The sequence below is a fragment of the Pipra filicauda genome, unplaced genomic scaffold (genome assembly GCF_003945595.2).
Source record: "Pipra filicauda isolate LSUMZ 115617 unplaced genomic scaffold, ASM394559v2 scaffold513_size392548_pilon, whole genome shotgun sequence".
Taxonomy (NCBI): domain Eukaryota; kingdom Metazoa; phylum Chordata; class Aves; order Passeriformes; family Pipridae; genus Pipra; species Pipra filicauda.
Window position 1 is genome coordinate 299,985 of NW_024104658.1, and position 20,124 is coordinate 320,108.

Here is a 20,124-nt window from a genome sequence, read left to right on the forward strand (position 1 = left end):
CATCTGCCTTCCCTCCCAGCGCTGGGCCGTACTCCAGCCTGAGCTGCCTCAGCCTGCCCTGCCTGGACAGGGTCTGGATAGGGCACAAGGATATGGGAAAGAGCTAGGAAGTGCCTCCAGTCACAGGAAGCTCCCAGTTTTCTGGTGCACAGAGAACTTTCCAGCTCCTCCAACACTTGCACAGAGCATCACTGCCCATATGTGGGTATGGCAATGGTGATCTCCAGGCAAAGGGCTCCCATGGGCATCCAGAGCCCAGCAAGGTCATAGTGCTCCCCTGTACCCCAGCACAGAGAGAGATAGAGGAAGGGGAGGACAGCAGTCTCAGGAGGACAGGCTAAATTCTCTGCCTGGAGGTGGCCATGTCCATGTTTCCATGTGGGAATAACGCTGACCCATGGCCTCCTTTGAACCTGCCCCATTGGCACAGGCTAAAGCAGTGTAAGGGAACAAAACTGTGTGGTGTGGATGATTACAGGACAATGGTCAGGCTGAGGTGTTACTCAGAGAGGTGTAGCCTGAGTGACCACTGGCTCAAAGGTGGGGAGCCCCTTGCAGCACCCACCTCTTGCTCAGGCATCTGGGAGAATAAGCAGGGCTCCACAGTCTCTGCCTGTGGGCAGGAGAACAGAAGGGACTAGGAGCATCTCTCTCACCCATGCTGCTGTGGCTGGGGTGGGATGTGCCCTTCTGGAACAGAAGCTTGATGCTCACAGGGCAATAGTTCTTCAGCATTGCTTTCCCTTTTTTCAACCATGGGATGGGTAAGGAAGCCAGGGCAAGAATGAGGATGCTGGTTTGTCAGGACAAGGTCTCTGGGGTAGACTGTGCACATGGGTGTGTCCTGTAGGGTCTCTGGCAGGCACTGTGCTGAGCTATGCATGCCCTCACCGGCCTTTCCCGACACATTGCTGTGCTGCTTCTGAGTTCCTCCCTGCAACAACAGCAAACCAAAGGGCAGAGATGAACCACGGTGAAGGCTCTTGCTGCCCTGCTGTCACACTTTAACCACAGACAGCAACTAGTGAGCAATAACTGAAACATCTCTGTGTTATCAACTTTATTCCCATGCTGAATCCAAAACACAGCACTGAAACGGCAGCTAGGGAGAAAACAAACTCTTTCACAGACAAAACCAGGACACCTGCACTCCTGCAACTGGTGCCACAGGTCACGGGCACCGCTTTGTCCAACGCCAGTCCCAGGCCTGCTCTGATAAGGGCCTGCTTGTCCCACCACTGCAGCCAGACCAGGTTCTTGGCATCTCTGCTCCTGCCTCACCTCTGCCAGAACCACAAGCCCTTCAGGTATGCTGCGATGTGGCTGGGGTGCATTACTAATAGCCCAGCAAGATGCAGGAGATGGAGCAAGGCTGACACAGCCTCCTGGGATGAGTGTGGAGCTGCTGAGAGTCCCATTTCCCAAGTCCCGGCCAAGAGGACAAGGAGCAGCCCTGTTACCTGCTGGGCAGTCTTGAAGGGTGGGAGCATGGCAGGTGGTGTGAGATAAAATGTGCAGGTTGGTTCAGGAGCAGGGTGGGTGATGCCAGAGATGTAAGTATTGCCCCTACCTGTTTGGCATGAGGTGACCAGCTCCTGTGAAGCTCCCTGTAGTGCTGGTTCACTGCAAGAGTGGGGACATGGAACTCTTAGAGCAAGTCCAGAAGAGGTCCATTAAGTTGATAAGGGAACTAGAGCACTTTACTTATGAAGACGGGCTGAGAAAGCTGGGGATGTTCAACCTGGAGAAGAGAAGGTTGTGTGGACACTTCATAGCAACTTCCAGTATCTGAAGGAGGCCTACAAGGAAGCTGGGGAGGGACTCTCGTCAGGAACTGTGGTGACAGGATGAGGGGGAACAGCTTCAAACTGAAAGAGGGCCGGTTTAGATTAGATGTTAGGAAAAAATTCTTTACTGTGGGGATGGTGAGGCAGTGGAACAGGTTGCTCAGAGAAGCTGTGTACACCCCAACTCTGGCAGTGTTCAAGGTCAGGTTGGATGGGGCTTGGAGCAACCTGGTCTAGTGAGAGGTGTCCTGACCCATAGCAGGAGGGTTGGAATGAGATGATCTTTAAGGTCCCTTTCAACTCAAACCATTCTATGATTTTATGTAGTTGTGCTCACATGTAGTTATGTCATCATGTCATCGTGGGCCACAGGTGGTGCAGGCACAGCCAGAGCTGCCTCCCCTCCTTTTCAGAGATGGTGGTTGGTTTTGTTTTAGCAGTGTTCTTAATGTTTTCAGTTTCACTGTCCATGGGGCTTCCAGCAGGCACACCCTCAGCTGCATTCAGGCACCAGTGTCCCCCTGGCATGGGTGCTAGGGCTTTTTTGAGGAGAAGCAGAGCAGGGAGCTGAAATCACAGGCCACCACTAAGACACAGGGATGGCACGTGGATGCTGCTTCCATAGATGCCACGGCACTGGGACCCAGGCACGAGAAGCATCGACAGGAGATAACAGGAGGCAGCAAGCAAATGCTGCCAGGTGCTATGCTGACTCTGCTCCAAGAATATTAATGATACAACAAATATTTGCAGCCCTCACACTGCAGACAGCCCTGCGTTGGCTTTGCAGCTGGAGCGACAGGGAGAGAACAGGGGCACAGCAATATGCCTGCACAGCAGGGACCTTACCAGACCCTGCTGGCAGCTGGACATGGGCTGCTGCAGCCTGCAGCCATGGTGCTGGGTGTGGAACATGCATGGCCCTGCCGGGCTCAGCAGCACACAGTGGTCTGGGAAATGTAGTCTCGCTGCATCACCTGTGCTGTGTGCTGTTGGGCACCACCAGGCTGGGGCTGGGACCTTCTGCCATGTACTCCAGGCTCCTCAAACTGACCAGGCCTTCTAACAGGTTGTAACAGTCCCTGCTGTGGCTCCCTTTTCTGTTTCTTACAGGGAAGAAGTGGGAGATGTTTGTCAGGGACCAGTCATCTCACAGAGGAGGGAGGGAACATTCAGGACATGGTGGGCAGGTGCACAGATCTGCTGGGTGATGTGTGTTAACGTGGGAAAAGAGCAGAGGTTTTCTGGGACAAAAGGAGAGAGAACACCTGGGACCAAGAGACTGCATCCGCATTCTGAAGGCAAGCACCAAAGGGAGACATTTGAGCCAGTCGATGCTCTTTGTCCTGCCCGTCTCTATGTTTGTACAGTCCCTCCAGGCTAGAAAATCCTCCTGCAATGAAGCCTGGTACCTGTTCTGGCACAGCTTCACATACTTCCTGCAGCTATACCTGAGCCCCACAGCAGCAGTCATTGATTTTCCAGAGTATTTGCAGAGAAGGAGCCTCAAGTATGAGTGGGCTCTCACACATGTGTGCAGAGGAGGGGACTGCACCAGTTTTGGCTCCAAGGATCTGAGCAGCGCAAGCCTTTGGTCAGGATGGGTTGCTGTTGGCTGATCCCAGCCTGCAAGGACAGCAGTGCCACGGGTGCTGGTGTGGAATAGAGGGGGAGTGCAGTAAGGACCAGGTTTTCTGTGTGGAATCCCCTTCATCCTTCACGGTCCTGCCCACAGCCTGGCCATACCCCAGCTGTAGTGTGCCCTGATCCTCAGAGGACATCCCTGTACTTCTCCAGCTCCAGCCTCCCTAGGCTATTTGAAAGCTCTCGCCCCTGCTCTGCCAAGAACCTGGTCTGGCTGCAGTGGTGGGACAAGCAGGCCCTTATCAGAGCAGGCCTGGGACTGGCGTTGGACAAAGCGGTGCCCGTGACCTGTGGCACCAGTTGCAGGAGTGCAGGTGTCCTGGTTTTGTCTGTGAAAGAGTTTGTTTTCTCCCTAGCTGCCGTTTCAGTGCTGTGTTTTGGATTCAGCATGGGAATAAAGTTGATAACACAGAGATGTTTCAGTTATTGCTCACTAGTTGCTGTCTGTGGTTAAAGTGTGACAGCAGGGCAGCAAGAGCCTTCACCGTGGTTCATCTCTGCCCTTTGGTTTGCTGTTGTTGCAGGGAGGAACTCAGAAGCAGCACAGCAATGTGTCGGGAAAGGCCGGTGAGGGCATGCATAGCTCAGCACAGTGCCTGCCAGAGACCCTACAGGACACACCCATGTGCACAGTCTACCCCAGAGACCCTGCTCTGCCTGGGTGATGCACCATTCCCAGAAGGCAGGGTGAAGATGTTTATTAATTCCTGAACCTTCTTCCCATGAGAGAGGAAGGGTGCAGAAGGAGAAGGGCAAAGAGGACAAAGCCCCCTTCCCCTCCCCCCTGCAGATCCATGTGAGCAAAGCACAGCCAGAGAGACCTCCTTTCCGCTCTTCCTCACCAGGGATTGAGGAGCTTAATTCAGGGTTTGCTGCAGGATCAGCCCAGCCTGACTTTGCATCCAGCTGCCCAGAGTGTACTTGTCTGCACCATGGGAGGGATTTGGGGCACTGGAGACTTTTAGCCATGTCTCAGTTCAGCCCTGCTGTGTCAGGCAGGAGCAGAGCGTGGTGGAAATAGCACAGTAGAGTTAACAAAGCTGATGAGAGAAGGGACTGCAAATCCTGCAGCAGTAATTTCCACAGTCAGAGCTATCTCCAGGGCTTTAATTTATCCATTACAACTTAATTGGATGTAAACCCAGTCACTTGTGAGCAGCAGGAGCTCTGAACAGGCAGTGGTCCTGAGTTTCTCTCTGCAAGATGCCTTACCAGGATTCCCCATCTCTGCTGCAGTGCCTTGACCCTCAGGGGGCTGCTGCACTTAACTGACAGGGAGAGGCTCTTCTCGTTGCCCCAGATGAGCTGGCTTTGCTCCTCTGAGTGGCTTCCCACACCACTGAGGAGCTGGTCACTGGGCTGTGGGTGCAGCAGGTTTCAGGTACCAGGGCTGAGCCCAAGCAGGCAGGAAAGGCAGCCAGCTGGCTTCCAGGGTGGGAGGGCACAGGCTGCAGCCTCTTACCCCCACAGGCACATGCTGGTCTCTCCTCTCACCCATGAAGCTGCTCCTGTCATTGTGTCAGGCTGCTGAGGCCTGGGAAACCCTAGAATGTGGCCTGTTTCACAGCATGGTAACCCCATGGCTGCAACAGCCTCCCTGGCACATGCCATCCATCACCCTGGCAGGCTGGAGCAGTACTGGTGAGGCAAGGGATGGCTCAGACCCTGTGAGATTGGGACTGGCAGAGACCTGTCACCAGGCTCTGCCTTCCTACATGTAGGACACTTGCTCTGCACAATCCCACTCCCTTCTGCCGACCAGGAAGAGTAGAAATACCATGAATTTCTAGTGGGGTGGGGCAGGGTGCTGTTCCCACTATAAATAAGTTAGAGGCTCAGTTTCCCTGCTCTAGCCCACAGGGTTATTCTCCCTCCTGGGACAAGGAGGAAAACCCAGGGCTCATGGTCCATGGTGTTTTTGCTGTGCTCCAGGTGGTACCTGGAGTTGAGCACTGGCCAAAAAATGGAGATACTCTATGTGGCTGCTTTTGCCAGCAGGGAAAGCAGCTAGAGCGGTGCAGGGCATGTGGAGCCAGTCCTACCACACAGGGAAACAGCTGTGGAGCAGGGCAGTTTGGGGGAAGCTGAGGAGTCAGGGTTGTGTCAGCAGCCAAGGAGGTGGCTGAGGCAGGGCTGGGCCAGCACAGTCAGGTGGATGCCAAGGAAAGCGTCAGCAAAATGTGTGAGACTGAGCAAGGGCAGATCCAGCTGCAGAGAGTCCCTGGGCAGGAAGGATGGGACAGATGAGCCTCAGAGCAGGCAAAAGGCCTGGAGGGAGAGCAGGAAGCAGGAGGAAACAGAAGTGGAAGATACCATGAACAGGAGGAATGCAAAGGGCTGCAACAGGCACTGGGCATGCTTTCACTGAGAGCGCTGAGCGCTTCCCTGCTCCAGAGGACAGATCCCACCAGCACCAGAACACCATCCAGGCTGGGGTGGGTGCACAGGGAGAATCAGAGCCCCACATCAACAGCATTCATCCAGCACGGTGATGGCTGTGTGGAGAAATACGAGCCCATGTGAGCCTGTATGAGCCTGTTCGAACCCCTCATGAGTGGGGTTTGTCCTGGCACCAGCTGCTTGTATGGGGGAACTGGACTCATGACACTGTATGGGGTGGGGCTCAATATACAGGGAGATCGGATCAGATACCCACAGCTTTTGTCCATCCATCAGGGACTGGGTGTTATCAGGACAAAGAGAGTCCCGCAGCTACGAGGGGCATCCAGGCAGGGCCCAGGGGAGAAAGTAAGCCCCGCATTTACGGTGTGCATCCTGGTGGGACCCAGGGGAGGAAGACTCTCACGCCTGCAGGGCCCACCCAAGGATAGGGGACGGTCAGACCCCTCTGTCCATGGGGTCTGCCCAAGCCGTGCCCCGGGACCTCACAGCTCCCCCTGGCGCCAGGGAGATGCCCGCTCGGTACCGACCGGGAGCTTCTGCTGGCGGACGCGGACACCGGAGCGGGCGGGACCCGGCTCTGCCCGCCGGGGCGGGGCGGGCGGGGAGGTGTCTCCGGCAGGGCGGCGGGTCCCAAGGAGTTAAAAGCTGTCCCCTCCCCGGCTCCGCCCCGCCGGTGCCAGCGCTCGGGGCGGTGTAGGCGCAGCGCCGGGCCGCGCCGGGGGTCGTGGGGGCGCCGCCGCCGGGCCATGAGCGCGGAGCGCCCCGGCGCGCCGCCCGCCCCGCTCCGCCGCCGCCGCCTGTAGCATCGCCGCGGGCGCCGGGAGGGCGGTGGCGTCCCGGCCGCGGGGCCGCCAGGGCGGGGATGTGAATGGTGCTGGGGGTGCTCGGCGGGACCGACATGGAGTGGGAGAAGCTGCCGTGGCGGCCCAGCGAGGGCGAAGGGGAGGCGGCGGGGCCATGGCCGGGCTGCGGGCGGCTGCGGCCCTCCTCGTACCGGGCGCTGCGCAGCGCCGTCTCCACCCTGGCGCGCATCGACGACTTCTACTGCGAGAAGATCGGGGCCGGCTTCTTCTCCGAGGTCTTCAAGGTGTGCGGGACGGGAGCGGCGGTGGCGGTCCGCGGGGGCATCCCGCCGGGATCGGGCATCCCCCGGGAGCGCGGCGCCCGGCCGCGCCCTCGGCAGGGGTCTGTGTGCCCCCCCTGCAGCCCCGGCGGCCGGCGAGGCCGGGGGTTGTGCGAGGCGGTGCCGTGCGGCGGAGACTCGGGGAGCCTCCCGGGAGCGCCGTCCCGGCCGGGGCGTTGTGGCTCCATCCCTCCGGGCAGGGGGAGGGGAGCGCCGGCTCTGTTTACAGCCGGGGAGGCTGAGCGCTCCCAGGCGCTGCGCCGTGGGTTGCGGGGGGGGGGGCAGGGGGTCGGAGCACGGGTGGGATGTCGGACATTCACAGACCCAGGGACCCCTGTCAAAAGCCTGGAGACCCGACCCCGCCGGGCCCAGGGTGTGCCTGTGGCAGGGGATCCAGACAGCGTTCGCAGCCACTCCAAGGTGATGTCCGGCGTTGCCAGGCCTACTCCAGCCAGCGCTGGGCAGGTGGATGTGCCGGGTGCCCCACCAGAGCCTCAAGAAGGTGTCCGGCTGTGGGAGAGGGCTGCGATGCCATAGAGCAGCACAGGACCAGCCCCTGACTGGGACCCTAGAGCTGCCTTTGTCCTCCAGCCTCTCTGGGACTGTCAGGGTGGGGACACCTGTGTGTGGCCCACACTCTGGTTGGGGGTGTATGAGTTCTGATGGGGAGCTCAGGGTCCCAACAGTGTGGCAGAGGTGCGTGGTGACAGTACTCTACCAGCCCACACACACTGCTGCCAGGGCTGAGGGGTTGTGCCTTGCCTGGATGCCACTGCCACCTCTCCCGTCAGAGGGGAGGTGTGTGCATGTGTTGTTTTCAGCCTCGGCATCACTTGAGGTGCCCTAAGCCATTGGGCGAGGACTGCCTTTAAGCAGTGCTTCCAGTGGCTTCATGCCCCTCGAAGAGCAGCTGCGGGCTGGGCACAACCCCCACCACCCCCCACCACAGTCACTGAGGTTGCAGCAGCAGTGCACTTGTCCCTTGCATGGGATCACGCTCGCACATGCAGCACAGCTGGGCATCCACATCCCAGCAGGACCCTGAGGTCCCTCTCCAGTCCTGCCACCGCTCAGCAGGGAGACCCTGAGACCCGATTCTTCTGCAGCCACTGGAGAGGTGTCCTGCAAGGGACCATGGAAGGTGTGCAGAGGGGTCCCTCTCCTCCATGCTCCCTCCTGGAGCTCCCCGCTGAGCCACGACCTCTCTGCTGGCTGGATTCCTGCTATTGATCTCTGGCTTGGAGCACACAGCAGCACTTCGAAGCGGAGGGAGGCATTTAATAATGTCAGGCGTGCATACGGCTCTTTAATAATGGATGCTCCCGTGTCTCAGCCAGGCCATGGTCTCTTCTTGCCTTGCTGGTTTTTTCCTCAGGCTCTGTGGGAGCCACAAAATGCTCCTTCTCCCACATGTTGTTCATGTTCTTGTGGGGCCACTTGCATGTAGGATTTGGGGGACTGGCAGAGGTTGAGGGGCACGAGCATAATCAGGAGCAGGAGTCAATGTGTGTGCATGGTGGCAAGGAAGTAGGGGCAGGAGGGGGCCAGATGGGGCTTTGTACTCATGCAGTGGGTTGAGTCCAAGAGCTCAGCAGGATGGTGGGACAGGCCTGGGATCTGAGCTGGGGTTTGGCCACCTGAGCTTGCAAGAGGGATGGAGCTTGGCAGGGCAGCCCAGTACCCATTTTCCTCCCACCTCCCTTGTTCCTGCTGTAGCTTTCCAAGGCTGTGGGCACTTGAATCTCCCTCCTGCGTATGGTTACTGGGTCCTGCCTCATTCCAGCCTTGGTGGGCGTCAGGGACAGGGAGAGGATCTGGAAATCTCTGCCCCTCTGCAGGTAGCTGTGCCCTGGTGTGCAGCCAAGCCAGGGCCAGACAGGGTGCTGTACCAGCAGAAGTATCTGACTGTCTTCTCAGCATTAAACCCAAGGGGCTCAGTGTGTCTATGTCCTGGTGTCCCAAGCTAGCCCCTTCGCTGAGCCTTATCCTGCTCCAGCCAAGCACTTTATTCAGGAAGGCTGTCCAGAGCAAACAAGAGACACCAGTGACGAGAAGCTGCCCTTTTCCATGGTGCTTGTTCATGGTTCCCCACTGTGCTGCAGAGCAGGGCTGTTTGCCTCTGGAGCACCTGGTTCTCATTGCCTTTCCCTGTGTGACTTCAGAGTCACCAGCCCCCCCATTTTCTCAGATACACAGACATTGCAGGAAGCCACCTCTCCATTTCCAATAGACTGAGCAGATGGAGCCAGGTGCGTTTGTGCCAGGCGTTTTCTTCAGCCCTTAAGCTACTGTTGCATCTCTTCCCCACATCCCTCTCTTACCTTCCTGGGTGCTGTCTGCAGCAGATACAGTGACTGTGGGCAGCATCCTAGGGGCTGTATCCAGAGGTCGTCACTCATCCAAATCTGCACCTTATGCCCTGATGTTGCACATCTTCTTGGAGATGCTGCTTCCCAAGGTGCTCTGCCTATGGTGGTGCTCTGCCCAGCATCCCATTTCCACAGTACCTTGTGTGTGTGTGTGTGTGTGTGTGTGTGTGTATGTGTATGTATGTGTCTGTGTGGATTAGCAGCTCTCAACATCAACAGAACTCAGGAGAGGATTTTGGCATCACTGTAACCCACCTGTCTCTGCTCACTTCCCCTCCAACCTTTGGGATTTTCTGTTTAGTCCCAATTTTCCAGTGCGACTAACAGCACAACTCCCTCCCTCTAATCAGATGGTCTTCATCTGCCTTGTTTTAGGGAATAGAGTGAAGCAGCATGACACAGATGGGTAAACTAAGGCAGACAGGGAGGAGGTGAATTTGCCAAGGTCAGCCAGCTGTGGCAAGGCCAGGAGCAGCCCTGGCCCTGCTATCACCGCTCAGAAGTCCCGGGCACTGGAAATGTGTTGTGCTGACTGGCTGGAGACCTGCCGGCACCTCTCCTGCTCTGTCACGGGGTGTTCTCTCAGCTTGCCAGTGAGGGCTGGCAATAATTTGCCGCCACAATGCGACACCTGCACTGCCCCAGCTCCTGGTGTGCCCATGGTGCCGCTCCTGGGAGCACAGGAGGTGGGGGCTGCTGATGCTCAAACTTTCTCCAGGAGCAGGTGCTGTGTGCACTGACTCTTTCAGTTCCTTGGAGGAAGTCTGTCTTGACTGATTCTGCCTTTTCCTTGCAATGAGCAGGTTTTCCAATCCCACCCAGTTGTGTTATTGGGATTCCCAGGAGCTCCTGCAGCTGTTGCGAGTAGCTGTGGGATCACCAGTGGCATTGCCAGCTCCCTTACCTGCCCTTCCGTCTTTCTCTGCAGGACTGTCTTGGATGAGGGATACAGGATGGTGTCCCTACGTGACTGTGCCCTGCCTGTGTGGGGCAGGGAGCAAGGGAACATGCAGAGAGTGGAAACGTGTGCTAGCCTGTCCCCAGCGCAGGGTGCAGGGGGCTCTGGCTGCTGAGACCTCTGGGTGGGGAGGTGCCAGGGCAGCTTTTCCCTGTGTCTAGACAGGAGTGCTGGCTGTGGGGAGGGAGCAGGCCGTCTGCTTGCTCTGATTAGCATGCTCTTTAAATAAGACTCTAATTTCCGCTGTTAAAAGAGCTCAGATCCCTTGTGCCCAGGCTGGGGCCGCAGCCAGCCTGTCCCATCCCCCAGCCCGGCATGCTGGTGACAGATGGGATGGGGACCCAACATGCCACGGCACCCCAGCTCAGCCACAGTACCCAATGAAGTGCCCAATGGACTGGCCGTGTGGGATGACAGGGAGCATTGGTGAGAGGCAAGGTCTTGCCTTTTTCCTGAGTGGGGGACAAAGTGGCTTGTTCTCCCCCTGCAGCCCAGCACGGCTGCCCGGCTGAGCTCAGCTCTGGGGAATGTGCTGGGATTCCTGGGCACTATGCCAGAGTGCATGAGAGAGGCAAGAGGGGACACCGTCCTGGTCCTGCACAGGGAGGCTCTGCTGCCTGCTGCCTTCCCTGGATGTCAGAGAGGGAGGAAACTCCCTTAGTGAGGCACTTTGTCCCCACTGGGGTCGTGGCTTGCGCACTTCTCTGCTACTCCTGCTTCCAGAGGGCAGGCAGGACGCTGGGCTGGTACTAGCACCTGGACAGACTGGGTAAACTGGCCAGCGCATGTGGGATGCCATGGGAAGGCCAAGGGAGCATAACTTCTTCCCTGCTGTCCCAGGTATGGACTGGACTTGAGCCATGAAGCGTGCAGGGAAGGTGGCAGGACAAGGGTCTCACAAGTGAGCTCAGGGCACTGGACACCCTCAAGGATGTTGTGCCTCATGGGTGTGTGGCTCCTGGAGTGGAATGAATGACCCTTGGAGTGGAGTCACAGAGAAGGACATCAAGGCAGGGCTGTGCTGACCAGGGGCTCCTGTGATGCCTGGGATAATTCCTGGAGAAGGGGCTTTCACCACACCTTTCCTTCGCCCCCTCTCCAGTCTTAAGGTATCGGACACCACATGGCTGCACTCAGACCTCACCCAGCCTATTCCAACGGCAGGTGGTTTTTTAATGCGGAATTAAGCCACGGGCACATCCTCACTATGCAGGGCTGAGCTGCTGCCCACTCAGACGCTGCTCCCTGATGCAGGGACGCTGCTGCTTGGGGGGGAGCCGGCCAGGCCCAGGGCACATGGCCACCAAGTGCCAGTGCTGTGCGTGCCACACGGCATTCCCAGCGTGGGCACGTGGCGCCGGGAGCCTTGCCGCCCACAACCGTCCCGGCGGGCATGAGCCTGCCCGCGCCACTGAGCCGGGTCCTGCCGTCTGGCAGCTGCCAGTGGCAGCCAAACTGACCGAGCCAGTCCTGCCAGCCCCACATGGCGTGGGAAGGGAAGAAAGCACTGCTGCCAGGAGAGCTGGGTCAGGAGCGATGTGTTTTGCTGGGCACCAAGCACCAGAGACTTGGCAAGGCTGGGGGTCCCGCTGGCCTTATCCAGGCTCTGGCTTCCTTAGTTCCTGTGAGGAGCTGGAAGAACCAAGGGAAACTCTGCCCACCCCGCTGTGGTCAGGCAGGCCCCCTCCTTAAAGCCTGCACAAAGCCTGTCTGGGAGCCTGGTTTCTGTGTCTGGTGCTGCCCCCAGCTGCTCCACAGAGAGGGATGGAGTGTAGGGAAGGCAGCAGTGGTGGGGATAGGGTGGGGGTATCCCTTGCCCTGGATCCAGGTGTGGCCAAGAAGCCCTAGGGCACCAGGATGGGGCTTGCAGCAGTGCCAGGTGCTGCAGGACACTGGTGAGGTGGGCGGGGCAGTGGGCACAGGGAGGACCTGGAGTGCCATTTGATGAGGCACTCTGGGCATTCTGCACAGCAGACACTGTACCATCCTCCTGTGACACGCTCTCCCTGAGCCCAAGAGCTCAACATGCCCAGTGCTCAGCAAGGAAGAGCCATGGGGAAGTGCACCCTCCCTTCTCCCTGCAGCATGTGGTGTGTCAGGATGGGGGTGCACAGTGCCAGGTGTCTGAAATGTCTCCTTCTCACTCATCCAGGGTCCATCCTGATCTCTGCTGCCAGGTGGCCCCTGTCCGTGGGTCAAGGGTGCCAGCTGGCTGGCCAGGGCTGGCTGGAGGTGAGCAGGTGTAACTGGAGCACGGTGCCCTCAGGCAGGTGCCTGCTGAATTATTCAGAGTCTCTCCATGCACTCTATGAGCTGATGGTGGCAGGGCACTGGCGTGGCCATTGTCTCTCACTTCCCACCCTTCCTGGGGCTGGTTTGGCCCTGGTGCACACAGAAGTGTAGAGGCATCTTCATAAAGCACTCATTTCCCCCAGGTCCTTTGGTAGAGGGGAGCTACTGCCCATCCCCTGGGTATTTGGTGTGGGATAGATCCCCATCGTGGTGTACACCCCAGACAACTGCTCACTGAAGCAATGCCAGCTATGGTGTAGGAAGAGAGCCCTGGCAGGCCCAGCATGCCAGCCTCCCCCTGTTGTGATGGGGCCAGGCTGTGAGCAGGATGCGGGGTGCTGGGGTTCCTGCCTCCTGCCAAGTGCCCATGTTTTGCCTGTGGAGGCAATCCCTGAGGTGAGGGGTGTTGTGAGGCAGGCCAGGGGCTGGCACCAGCACAGCAGCCTCAACCAGCATTGACTAAAAAGGAGAAGAGCAGGGAGCTGACGGCAGCGCTGAGGAATGCTTGTGCCTCCGTGCACGGCTCCATGTGTGCTGGGAGGCAGCTGGGATACACTGGGATGTCCCCCTGATCAGCTGCTGCTCCAGGGTGGGGGCACATCCCCCCCCCAGCAGCTGCTCAGGAGGGGACCCTCAGCACCGTTTTGGCCCCCCCAGCGCAGTGCTGGGTCAGGGTATCCCGTGCTCTTTCCTTGCCCTGCACATGCCGGGGAGTTGCAGATGCACGGGGTGTCCGTGCTTGGCCATGCTCCAGCTGCTGTTCTTGGCGGGGGACCAGGCCCCCATCTCGCATGACAGCATCGGGCTTGGGCCAGCTAAATATACAGCTCCTCTGAGCGCTGTGACCTGCCAGACTGGGGTCAAGCACTAGGGCAGCATTGGCCACCCCTGGGGCTGGTGTGGAGGGGCAATGTGTCCCCTCTGTTCTCCACCCCATGTTGGTAGGGTCTGGCTGTGTGGTGCTGACTTGAATAAGCCCTTCCTGGCGCGCCCCGATCCTGCACATGCCTGTTCTTGCAGTAGAGCTGGGATCACAGCTTATGGGGGCTGTTGTTGCCCCTCTGGGAGGTCATGGCAATGTCACAAACAAGGTGCCCTGGAAGGATGTGGATGTGTCATCGGTACTGGGAGTCCTCAGGGTGCTGCTGTGCTGAGAGAGCCCTCCCTAGCCCTAGTGGTCCCTGGGTTGCCCTGTGCCTTGGGTATGTGGGGTGCTTAGCTCCTACCTCTAGGACTGGGGTGGAAGCTGGGTGCAGTCTGGTGCAGGGGGGTTGTGGGACTCAACCTCCTCGACACCCCTCTCCAGGTGCGGCACCGCCAGTCGGGGCAGATCATGGTGCTGAAGATGAACAAGCTGACCAGCAACCGGGGAAACATGCTGAAGGAGGTGCAGCTGATGAAGCGCCTCTCGCACCCCAACATCCTCAGGTAGGACCTGCTCCCCCGCTGCTGGCACCATTGCCCCCCTTTTCCCTAGCCTGGGGGTTTGGAACTACTGCTGATGCTGGATTAGCTCCTGGGGCTGGTCCCTGCTGCGGCCACCCTCAGGTCCCTTCTGTCTCACAGGTTCATGGGGGTATGTGTGCACCAGGGACAGCTGCACGCACTGACAGAGGTAAGAGTGTGGCAATAGCCATGAATCTTGGGATTCCTGTAAGTGTGGGGATGGGACAATATGACAATGTGACGGGACAGTTCCCTGTGGGAATACATTCTTGGCCTGTGGCACATGTACAGGGCAAGGTCTGCTGGGAGGCTGTGCTGTGGGGTGGTTGGAAGATGCTTTAGGATGAGAGATGGGCACCCAGCATTATGGGAGGGGGGATGCAGTGATGCAGTGGACCGGCTCTTTCCATCAGTACATCAACGGTGGGAACCTGGAACAGCTGCTGGACAGCCCTGTGCCCCTCTCCTGGTCCGCGCGTGTCAAGCTGGCCCGCGACATTGCCTGTGGCCTGCACTACCTGCACTCCAAGGGCATCTTCCACCGCGACCTCACCTCCAAGGTACAGGATGCTCAAATTGCCCTTGTTGTCCCACAGCCACGTGGCTGCCCCAGCTATGGCTGGCTGGGGAGCAGGAGGGTGCGCTGTGCCCAGGCATCCTGGGAGCAGTGGCTGGTGAGGCAGGGCTGGTGCAGTTGGTGTGACAGGGGTCCTCCTGTGCCCCCAGAACTGCCTGGTGCGCTGCGAGGCCAATGGCTACACAGCTGTGGTGGGTGACTTCGGCTTGGCGGAGAAGATCCCCACCTACAGGTGCGTGGAAAGCATCCACCTATCTGGCCCATCCCTGGAGTGGGGGGTTTCCATGCCACTTGCAGCAGGAGCTGGGGAGGGAGGGATATTTGGGATGCAGCTAAAAGGATAGGGATAAGGGGTAGTGGGGTGGTCCACAGCAGTGGGGACTTTTGGGGCAGATGGACACATTTGGGGTGGGCTAGAAGGGGATGAAGGGTGTGGTGTGGCTGGAGAGAGATGAGTTTGTGGGGCTGTGAGGTTAGTCCAGGAAGGGAGATGGAGATGGTGATTTGGGCTGCAGCAGCGGGAGTGTGAGGAGGTTGGACAGACAGGGGACTGATGCAGCCCCTAATACTCCACCATGTCCCCCAGTGAGGGCAGCGAGAAGGAGCCGCTGGCCATCGTGGGCTCTCCGTACTGGATGGCACCCGAGGTGCTGCGTGGGGAGATCTACAATGAGAAGGTGAGGCTCTGTGGCTGCCTTGCGTGGGGTTTTACCCAGGCTTCTGCTGCCAGTGGTTTGCAGAATTTGCAGCCCTGGGGACATTTTCACACCTAGAGGGAAGGAACTGGGCTTCCAGAGCCCCTGCTGTGGCTCTTCGGGGAGGAGGAGGGCTGTGGCTTTGCGGATTGGTGGGCACATCGAGGCCATGGGGCACTCCTGTGACTCCCCACTCTCTGCAGGTTGATGTGTTTGCATACGGCATCATCCTGTGTGAGACCATCGCTCGTGTGCCAGCTGACCCCGACTACCTGCCCCGAACTGAGGTGATTCTGTGGGATGGTAACGGGTAGGGAGAGTGGTGGGCAGCAGCACCGGGGCTGGGATTGCTTCACCAAACAAGAGAAGCCATTCTCCTGTGTTGAGCAGATCCCTATATGCAGGAGCTGCCCCACACCTCAGGGCAGAGGTGCTCTGTCCCGCTTGCTGGCTGAGGAGGGATAGTCTGTGCTGGTAACCTGTCCTTGGAGCCCATAGTCAGCCTGGGTGGGAGAAGTGGACAGTTGGATTGAGGCAGAGAGCAGGAGGCATCTGTGTACCAGCATCTCCCAGCCTTACCCCAGTGTGGGGTGACACCAGGGTGTTCCCTTGCTGTGCCCCACTTGGGGTGCTTCCAGGTCCACAGCCCTGGGTGGCACACAGTCAGCATGGGGATGGGAGCCAGGCCATTTCAGGTGCCCTGGGCCATGTGGTGTCCCAGGGGACCTAACTTCACTCTTCCTCCTTTCTCCGTTGCAGGATTTTGGTCTGGATGTCACCACTTTCTGCACTATGGTGGGAATCGACTGCCCAGCGGCCTTCCTCCAGCTGGCTTTTCACTGCTGCAGTGTGAGATTCCCACCTCCATGGCCCTTCCCCACCAGGGCAGCTGGGCAGGACAGGCTGCCTTGCCTGCTCATGGGGAGAGCAGGGAGCTGCCTTTGCTGTGCAGGGCTCCCTGCAGTGCTCGGGCAGGGCACAGACCTGATGGGGAACCTCTCCTGTTCACAGATGGAGCCCACCTCCCGCCCCTCCTTCCTGGAAATCACACAGTGCCTGGAGAGCATCCTGCAGCACCAGCTTGGCACCGAGGGTGCTGGGGCCACCTTCTTCAGCATCGGGGAGAGCCTGCCTACACCTGAGACCTCAGCCACACTCGGTACGTGGGCACCCCGGGGACAGGCCATAGCAGGGTGCAAAAATGGGGGCATGTGAGGTGTCCTGTCCTACCCCATCAGCTGTAGGGGAAGGAGACAGGGGTGTGTGAGGTGTGCAGGATGGAATTGTTCCCTGTTCCTTCCTCAGGGTGCACCCCTGAGTAGTTGTGTGCCCAGCACCCAGTAGCACCCTACATGGGCAGCTGCTGGCAGCTGGTGACACATTCCTGTGCCCATGCCCAGCTGTGGCCAGGATGTCAATCAGCTGCACCAAGCAGTCACCCCTGCATGAGTTGGGGACACAGCACCTGCAGCCGGACCAGCGCCTGTCCCGCAGCCAGTCCGACGTGTTCGCCCCCAAACCACCTGACCAGCTGCAGCCGCTGGAACCTAATAGTGGGGCCAGGTCCAAGGAGATGTCCCCCCGTGTCAACCCCTTCTCCCAGCGAGAGGACCTGAAGGGGGGAAAGATCAAGCTCTTTGATACGCCGAGCAAGTCGGTCATCTCGCTCACCTTGGACCTGCCGTCCCCTGCCCCGCTCGAGCTCAGCACCACTGTGACGCCCGAGCCCGCCATGGAGGTGGAGGTGCAGTGTGACTTCTCAGCCCCCACCACCAGCCCCCGCAAGTGCCACTCTCTGCCTGCCTCTCCCGAGCTGCCCCACCATGGGGGCCTGGTGCTGGATGTGGTGTCCCCCCCTCCCACTGACAACCCCCAGCCCTCCGCCCTCCTTTCTCCCCCAGCTTGGGGACAAACCTCCAGCCCCAGCTCCAGAGCAAAGAAGCAGACGGCCTGCGGCCTCGACAACTCTGAGCTGCCACAGCCCACCCTGCTGCCCCCCAACAGCAACTTCATCCACACGGCATCCTTGGGCACCGAGCCCTGGCAACCGGAGACACAATCCCCCAGCAGGCTCCTCATCAACAACAACCATGTGATGGTCAGCAAACCTCTGGCTTGGGGCAGCGGGCTGGAGCACGGCTCCTCCAAGCTTAGCATCACCTGTGGGGTGGCGCTGGAGCAAACGGAGCACTCAGCCATGCTGCCTGGGCACAGCTCTGGTGCCGTGCCAGAGCAGGATGAAGTGCTGCCCTGCCCTGGCTGCTGCGTGAGTCCCTTCAGCTTCAACTTTGCCTCCATCTGCCACCAGCCAGCTCCCAGCCCTCCTCGCTACCAGAACCTCAACTCCGAGACCAAGAGCCTCCTCTGCCACGACAGGGGCCAACACCAGAAAGCCCCGGCGCCAGTGCTGGCTGAGCCCAGGCTGAAGCTGCCGGAGGCACAGTCCTAGTGATGGGGATCCCGGGGAGCGGGGCTGCATCCAGCTGCCCTTCACACCCCTCTGCAGCCACAGCACTGGGCAATGCAGGAGCCTGGCACATCCCCACGGTCTGTCCTTGCCCAGTGCTTGGTGACCAGCAGCGGCCATTGTGCCATGTGCTGTAGCTGCCACAGCGCTGCCCAGGCGCTTGGGCACCCATCCCACCAGGATCAGCCCTGGGGCTCTGCAGGAAGCCCTGGGAGTGGGCTGGGTCTCTTCTGGGGACTGAAGTGCAATAACACCCCTGACCCAAGCACTGCCCCAAGCGGCAGGGCTGGTCCCCCGCGGGGCCCCAGGGCTCAAGCCCTGGATCCAGGACCCCCTTTCTCCAAGGGCTCACCCCTCTGCCTGCTCTTGCAGAGGGGTGTACAGTGAGCCTGCTCCTCTGGGAGAACTGGGAGTCCCCTGCACCCCAGTGGGTGAGCGGGACTGGGTTGGGGTAGAGAGGTCAGCGTGTGTATGTGTGTATTTGGGGATCCTGTGGGACTGGTGGGTGTACCCATGTGTATCCACAAGCATGGGGAGCACAGCCAGTCCCTGACATGGGGAGAGGTGGGCAGGGGGCCGGGAGAGGGGCAATGCCCATGGGCAGTGCATGGGGAGGATTGCCAACACTGGGGTTGTCCCTGCCGGCCCAATGCCAAGGGCTGGGTGCTGAGCCAGCACAATGCCTCGAAACTCCCTGCCACACAGGTTTGGGGGCAGGGTGCTGGCAGAGGGGCCAGGTGCCGTCCTGGCATCATGGGGATGGGGCCAGTGGGCAGCACGGCCAGGCTGCCAGGCCCCCGGCAAGGGTGGGAGCCGGCTTTCCTCCCTCCTGCATAATGCACTGGTGAATGCAGAACTCTTGTGTTTTTTATTATTATTAATAATTGCTAGTAATATATACCCAGCTTATTTAAAGTGTTCAATAAAGGTTAAATGTCCCAGCTACTCAGGCTGCTGCTTGTGTCTCTTGGATGCACATCAGATGTGGGAGGGGTCCCAGTCCCAAAAGGTTGCACAGGCTTGCCTGGGGCTTCAGAGCAACTCCTCGGGGACTGCAGGCCAGCCTGGCTTAGCCCCAGATCTCAGTGTCCCTTATGTGCCTGTCTCAGTTGAAATGGCTTCGGTCAAATTCCCATTTATTATTTAAGTTCTTTGAGTTCATTCCCTTGAGTCCATGTTTTTGGTGGTACATAAGAAAGCAAAGAGCAGATGAACTATGTCTCTTTATTGCTACAGAGTGGGTTCAGCCAGCAGACACCTCCAAAAAGCCTGTCTTTAACACCCTTTTGCTCTTCAAGCAAGCTAATTAACACAGAATTAATCAACTATATATGGCCCCATTGTAAACTGAGAGCATTTTCGCCTGATTGAACAGGACTTCCTCTGCTCTCACCTGGCTGCAGCATTACATCAGGGCTACTTTGCTTAATCTTCACATGTGCACGTGTGTAGTAACTATTTAAAGCCCTGATGAGTTGTCTCGGAAAGCATCAGTCTGCTGCAAGTGCCTGAGTTGCTTTTGCTTTGAAACACACAATCACACCATGCAACCCTAAAGGTCACTGCTCTAATTTCTAATCAGCAAAAAAAATCCCCAAACGCCAGCGCAGGCGCCGGCCAGTTCATGCTCAGCTTCGCTCCTTGGGCACCGAGGCTTTGCTGAGCCTTTTGAGTGCGGGGTCGCCTGAAAGCTGCAGCCAAGCTGCTCCTTTGATGGGGTCCGGTAGCAAATGCCTGTTGCGGAAGGGGACTGGCTGGGCGTGGGGCTGTGGTGCCCCTGACTCCCGCTCCTTGCATGCCAACACCGCACCTCACTCAGCTCTGGGGATGTGGCATGGCTGCAGCGTTGAGTATCAGGGCTTGCTCCACTGTGTCCCGGTCCAGGCTCCCCATTGCCCACCAGACTCTGTGCCAGGAAGACCCAGGGTGTGCCATGCAGGTGTAGGGCTGGGCTGCGGTGCCCACACTGCTCTGCTGAAGCACATCAGCTGGGGGCAAACAGCCACTGCTGCCTATGTGATACCCAAGCATCACTGGGCATCCCTGAGAAGGACTTGGGCAGCCGGGAGGGGCAGCGGTCTGTAGGGGGAAGTAGTTTGCCTGAATGGATGGAACATCCCAGGCAGGAACGTAGCAAGGCTGGAGCAGAGGCAGTGCAGGGTGCAGGTACTGCAAGGGAAGGCGGAGGAGGGTGAGGGTGAGATGTCACCCAGCCTCCAAGACATGCAACAGGGCTGGAAAGGCATCTTGGAAAGGGTTTTCCCCCATTTTGCCCCTTTGCTGAGCCACAGCTTCAGGGAGTCCTCTAGAACTACCACAGACCAGGGCCTTCTATGGCAGTGAGGGGATGGAGGCAGGCTCCA

General features: G+C 58.9%; 1 protein-coding gene across 1 annotated transcript; it reads left to right on the forward strand.

Moving 5' to 3' along the window:
- The first annotated feature begins 6,601 nt into the window (after positions 1 to 6,601).
- TESK1 (testis associated actin remodelling kinase 1) lies at positions 6,602 to 18,706 on the forward strand. The gene is made up of 10 exons (XM_027748437.2): positions 6,602 to 6,921; positions 13,883 to 14,004; positions 14,143 to 14,191; positions 14,436 to 14,582; positions 14,749 to 14,831; positions 15,186 to 15,276; positions 15,498 to 15,581; positions 16,054 to 16,143; positions 16,306 to 16,453; positions 16,695 to 18,706. Exons 1-10 carry the CDS (start codon positions 6,703 to 6,705, stop codon positions 17,741 to 17,743), a joined length of 2,082 nt encoding a protein of 693 aa, XP_027604238.1. The 5' UTR covers positions 6,602 to 6,702; the 3' UTR covers positions 17,744 to 18,706.
- Positions 18,707 to 20,124: the final 1,418 nt, after the last annotated feature.

Bases quoted from the DNA above. Each gene is read 5' to 3' on its own strand.
- TESK1 (XM_027748437.2), top strand. From the start codon at position 6,703: ATGGTGCTGGGGGTGCTCGGCGGGACCGACATGGAGTGGGAGAAGCTG. The intron at 14,832-15,185 runs GTGCGTGGAAAG...CATGTCCCCCAG, and splicing joins GAGAAGATCCCCACCTACAG to TGAGGGCAGCGAGAAGGAGC. The intron at 16,144-16,305 runs GTGAGATTCCCA...TCCTGTTCACAG, and splicing joins TGGCTTTTCACTGCTGCAGT to ATGGAGCCCACCTCCCGCCC.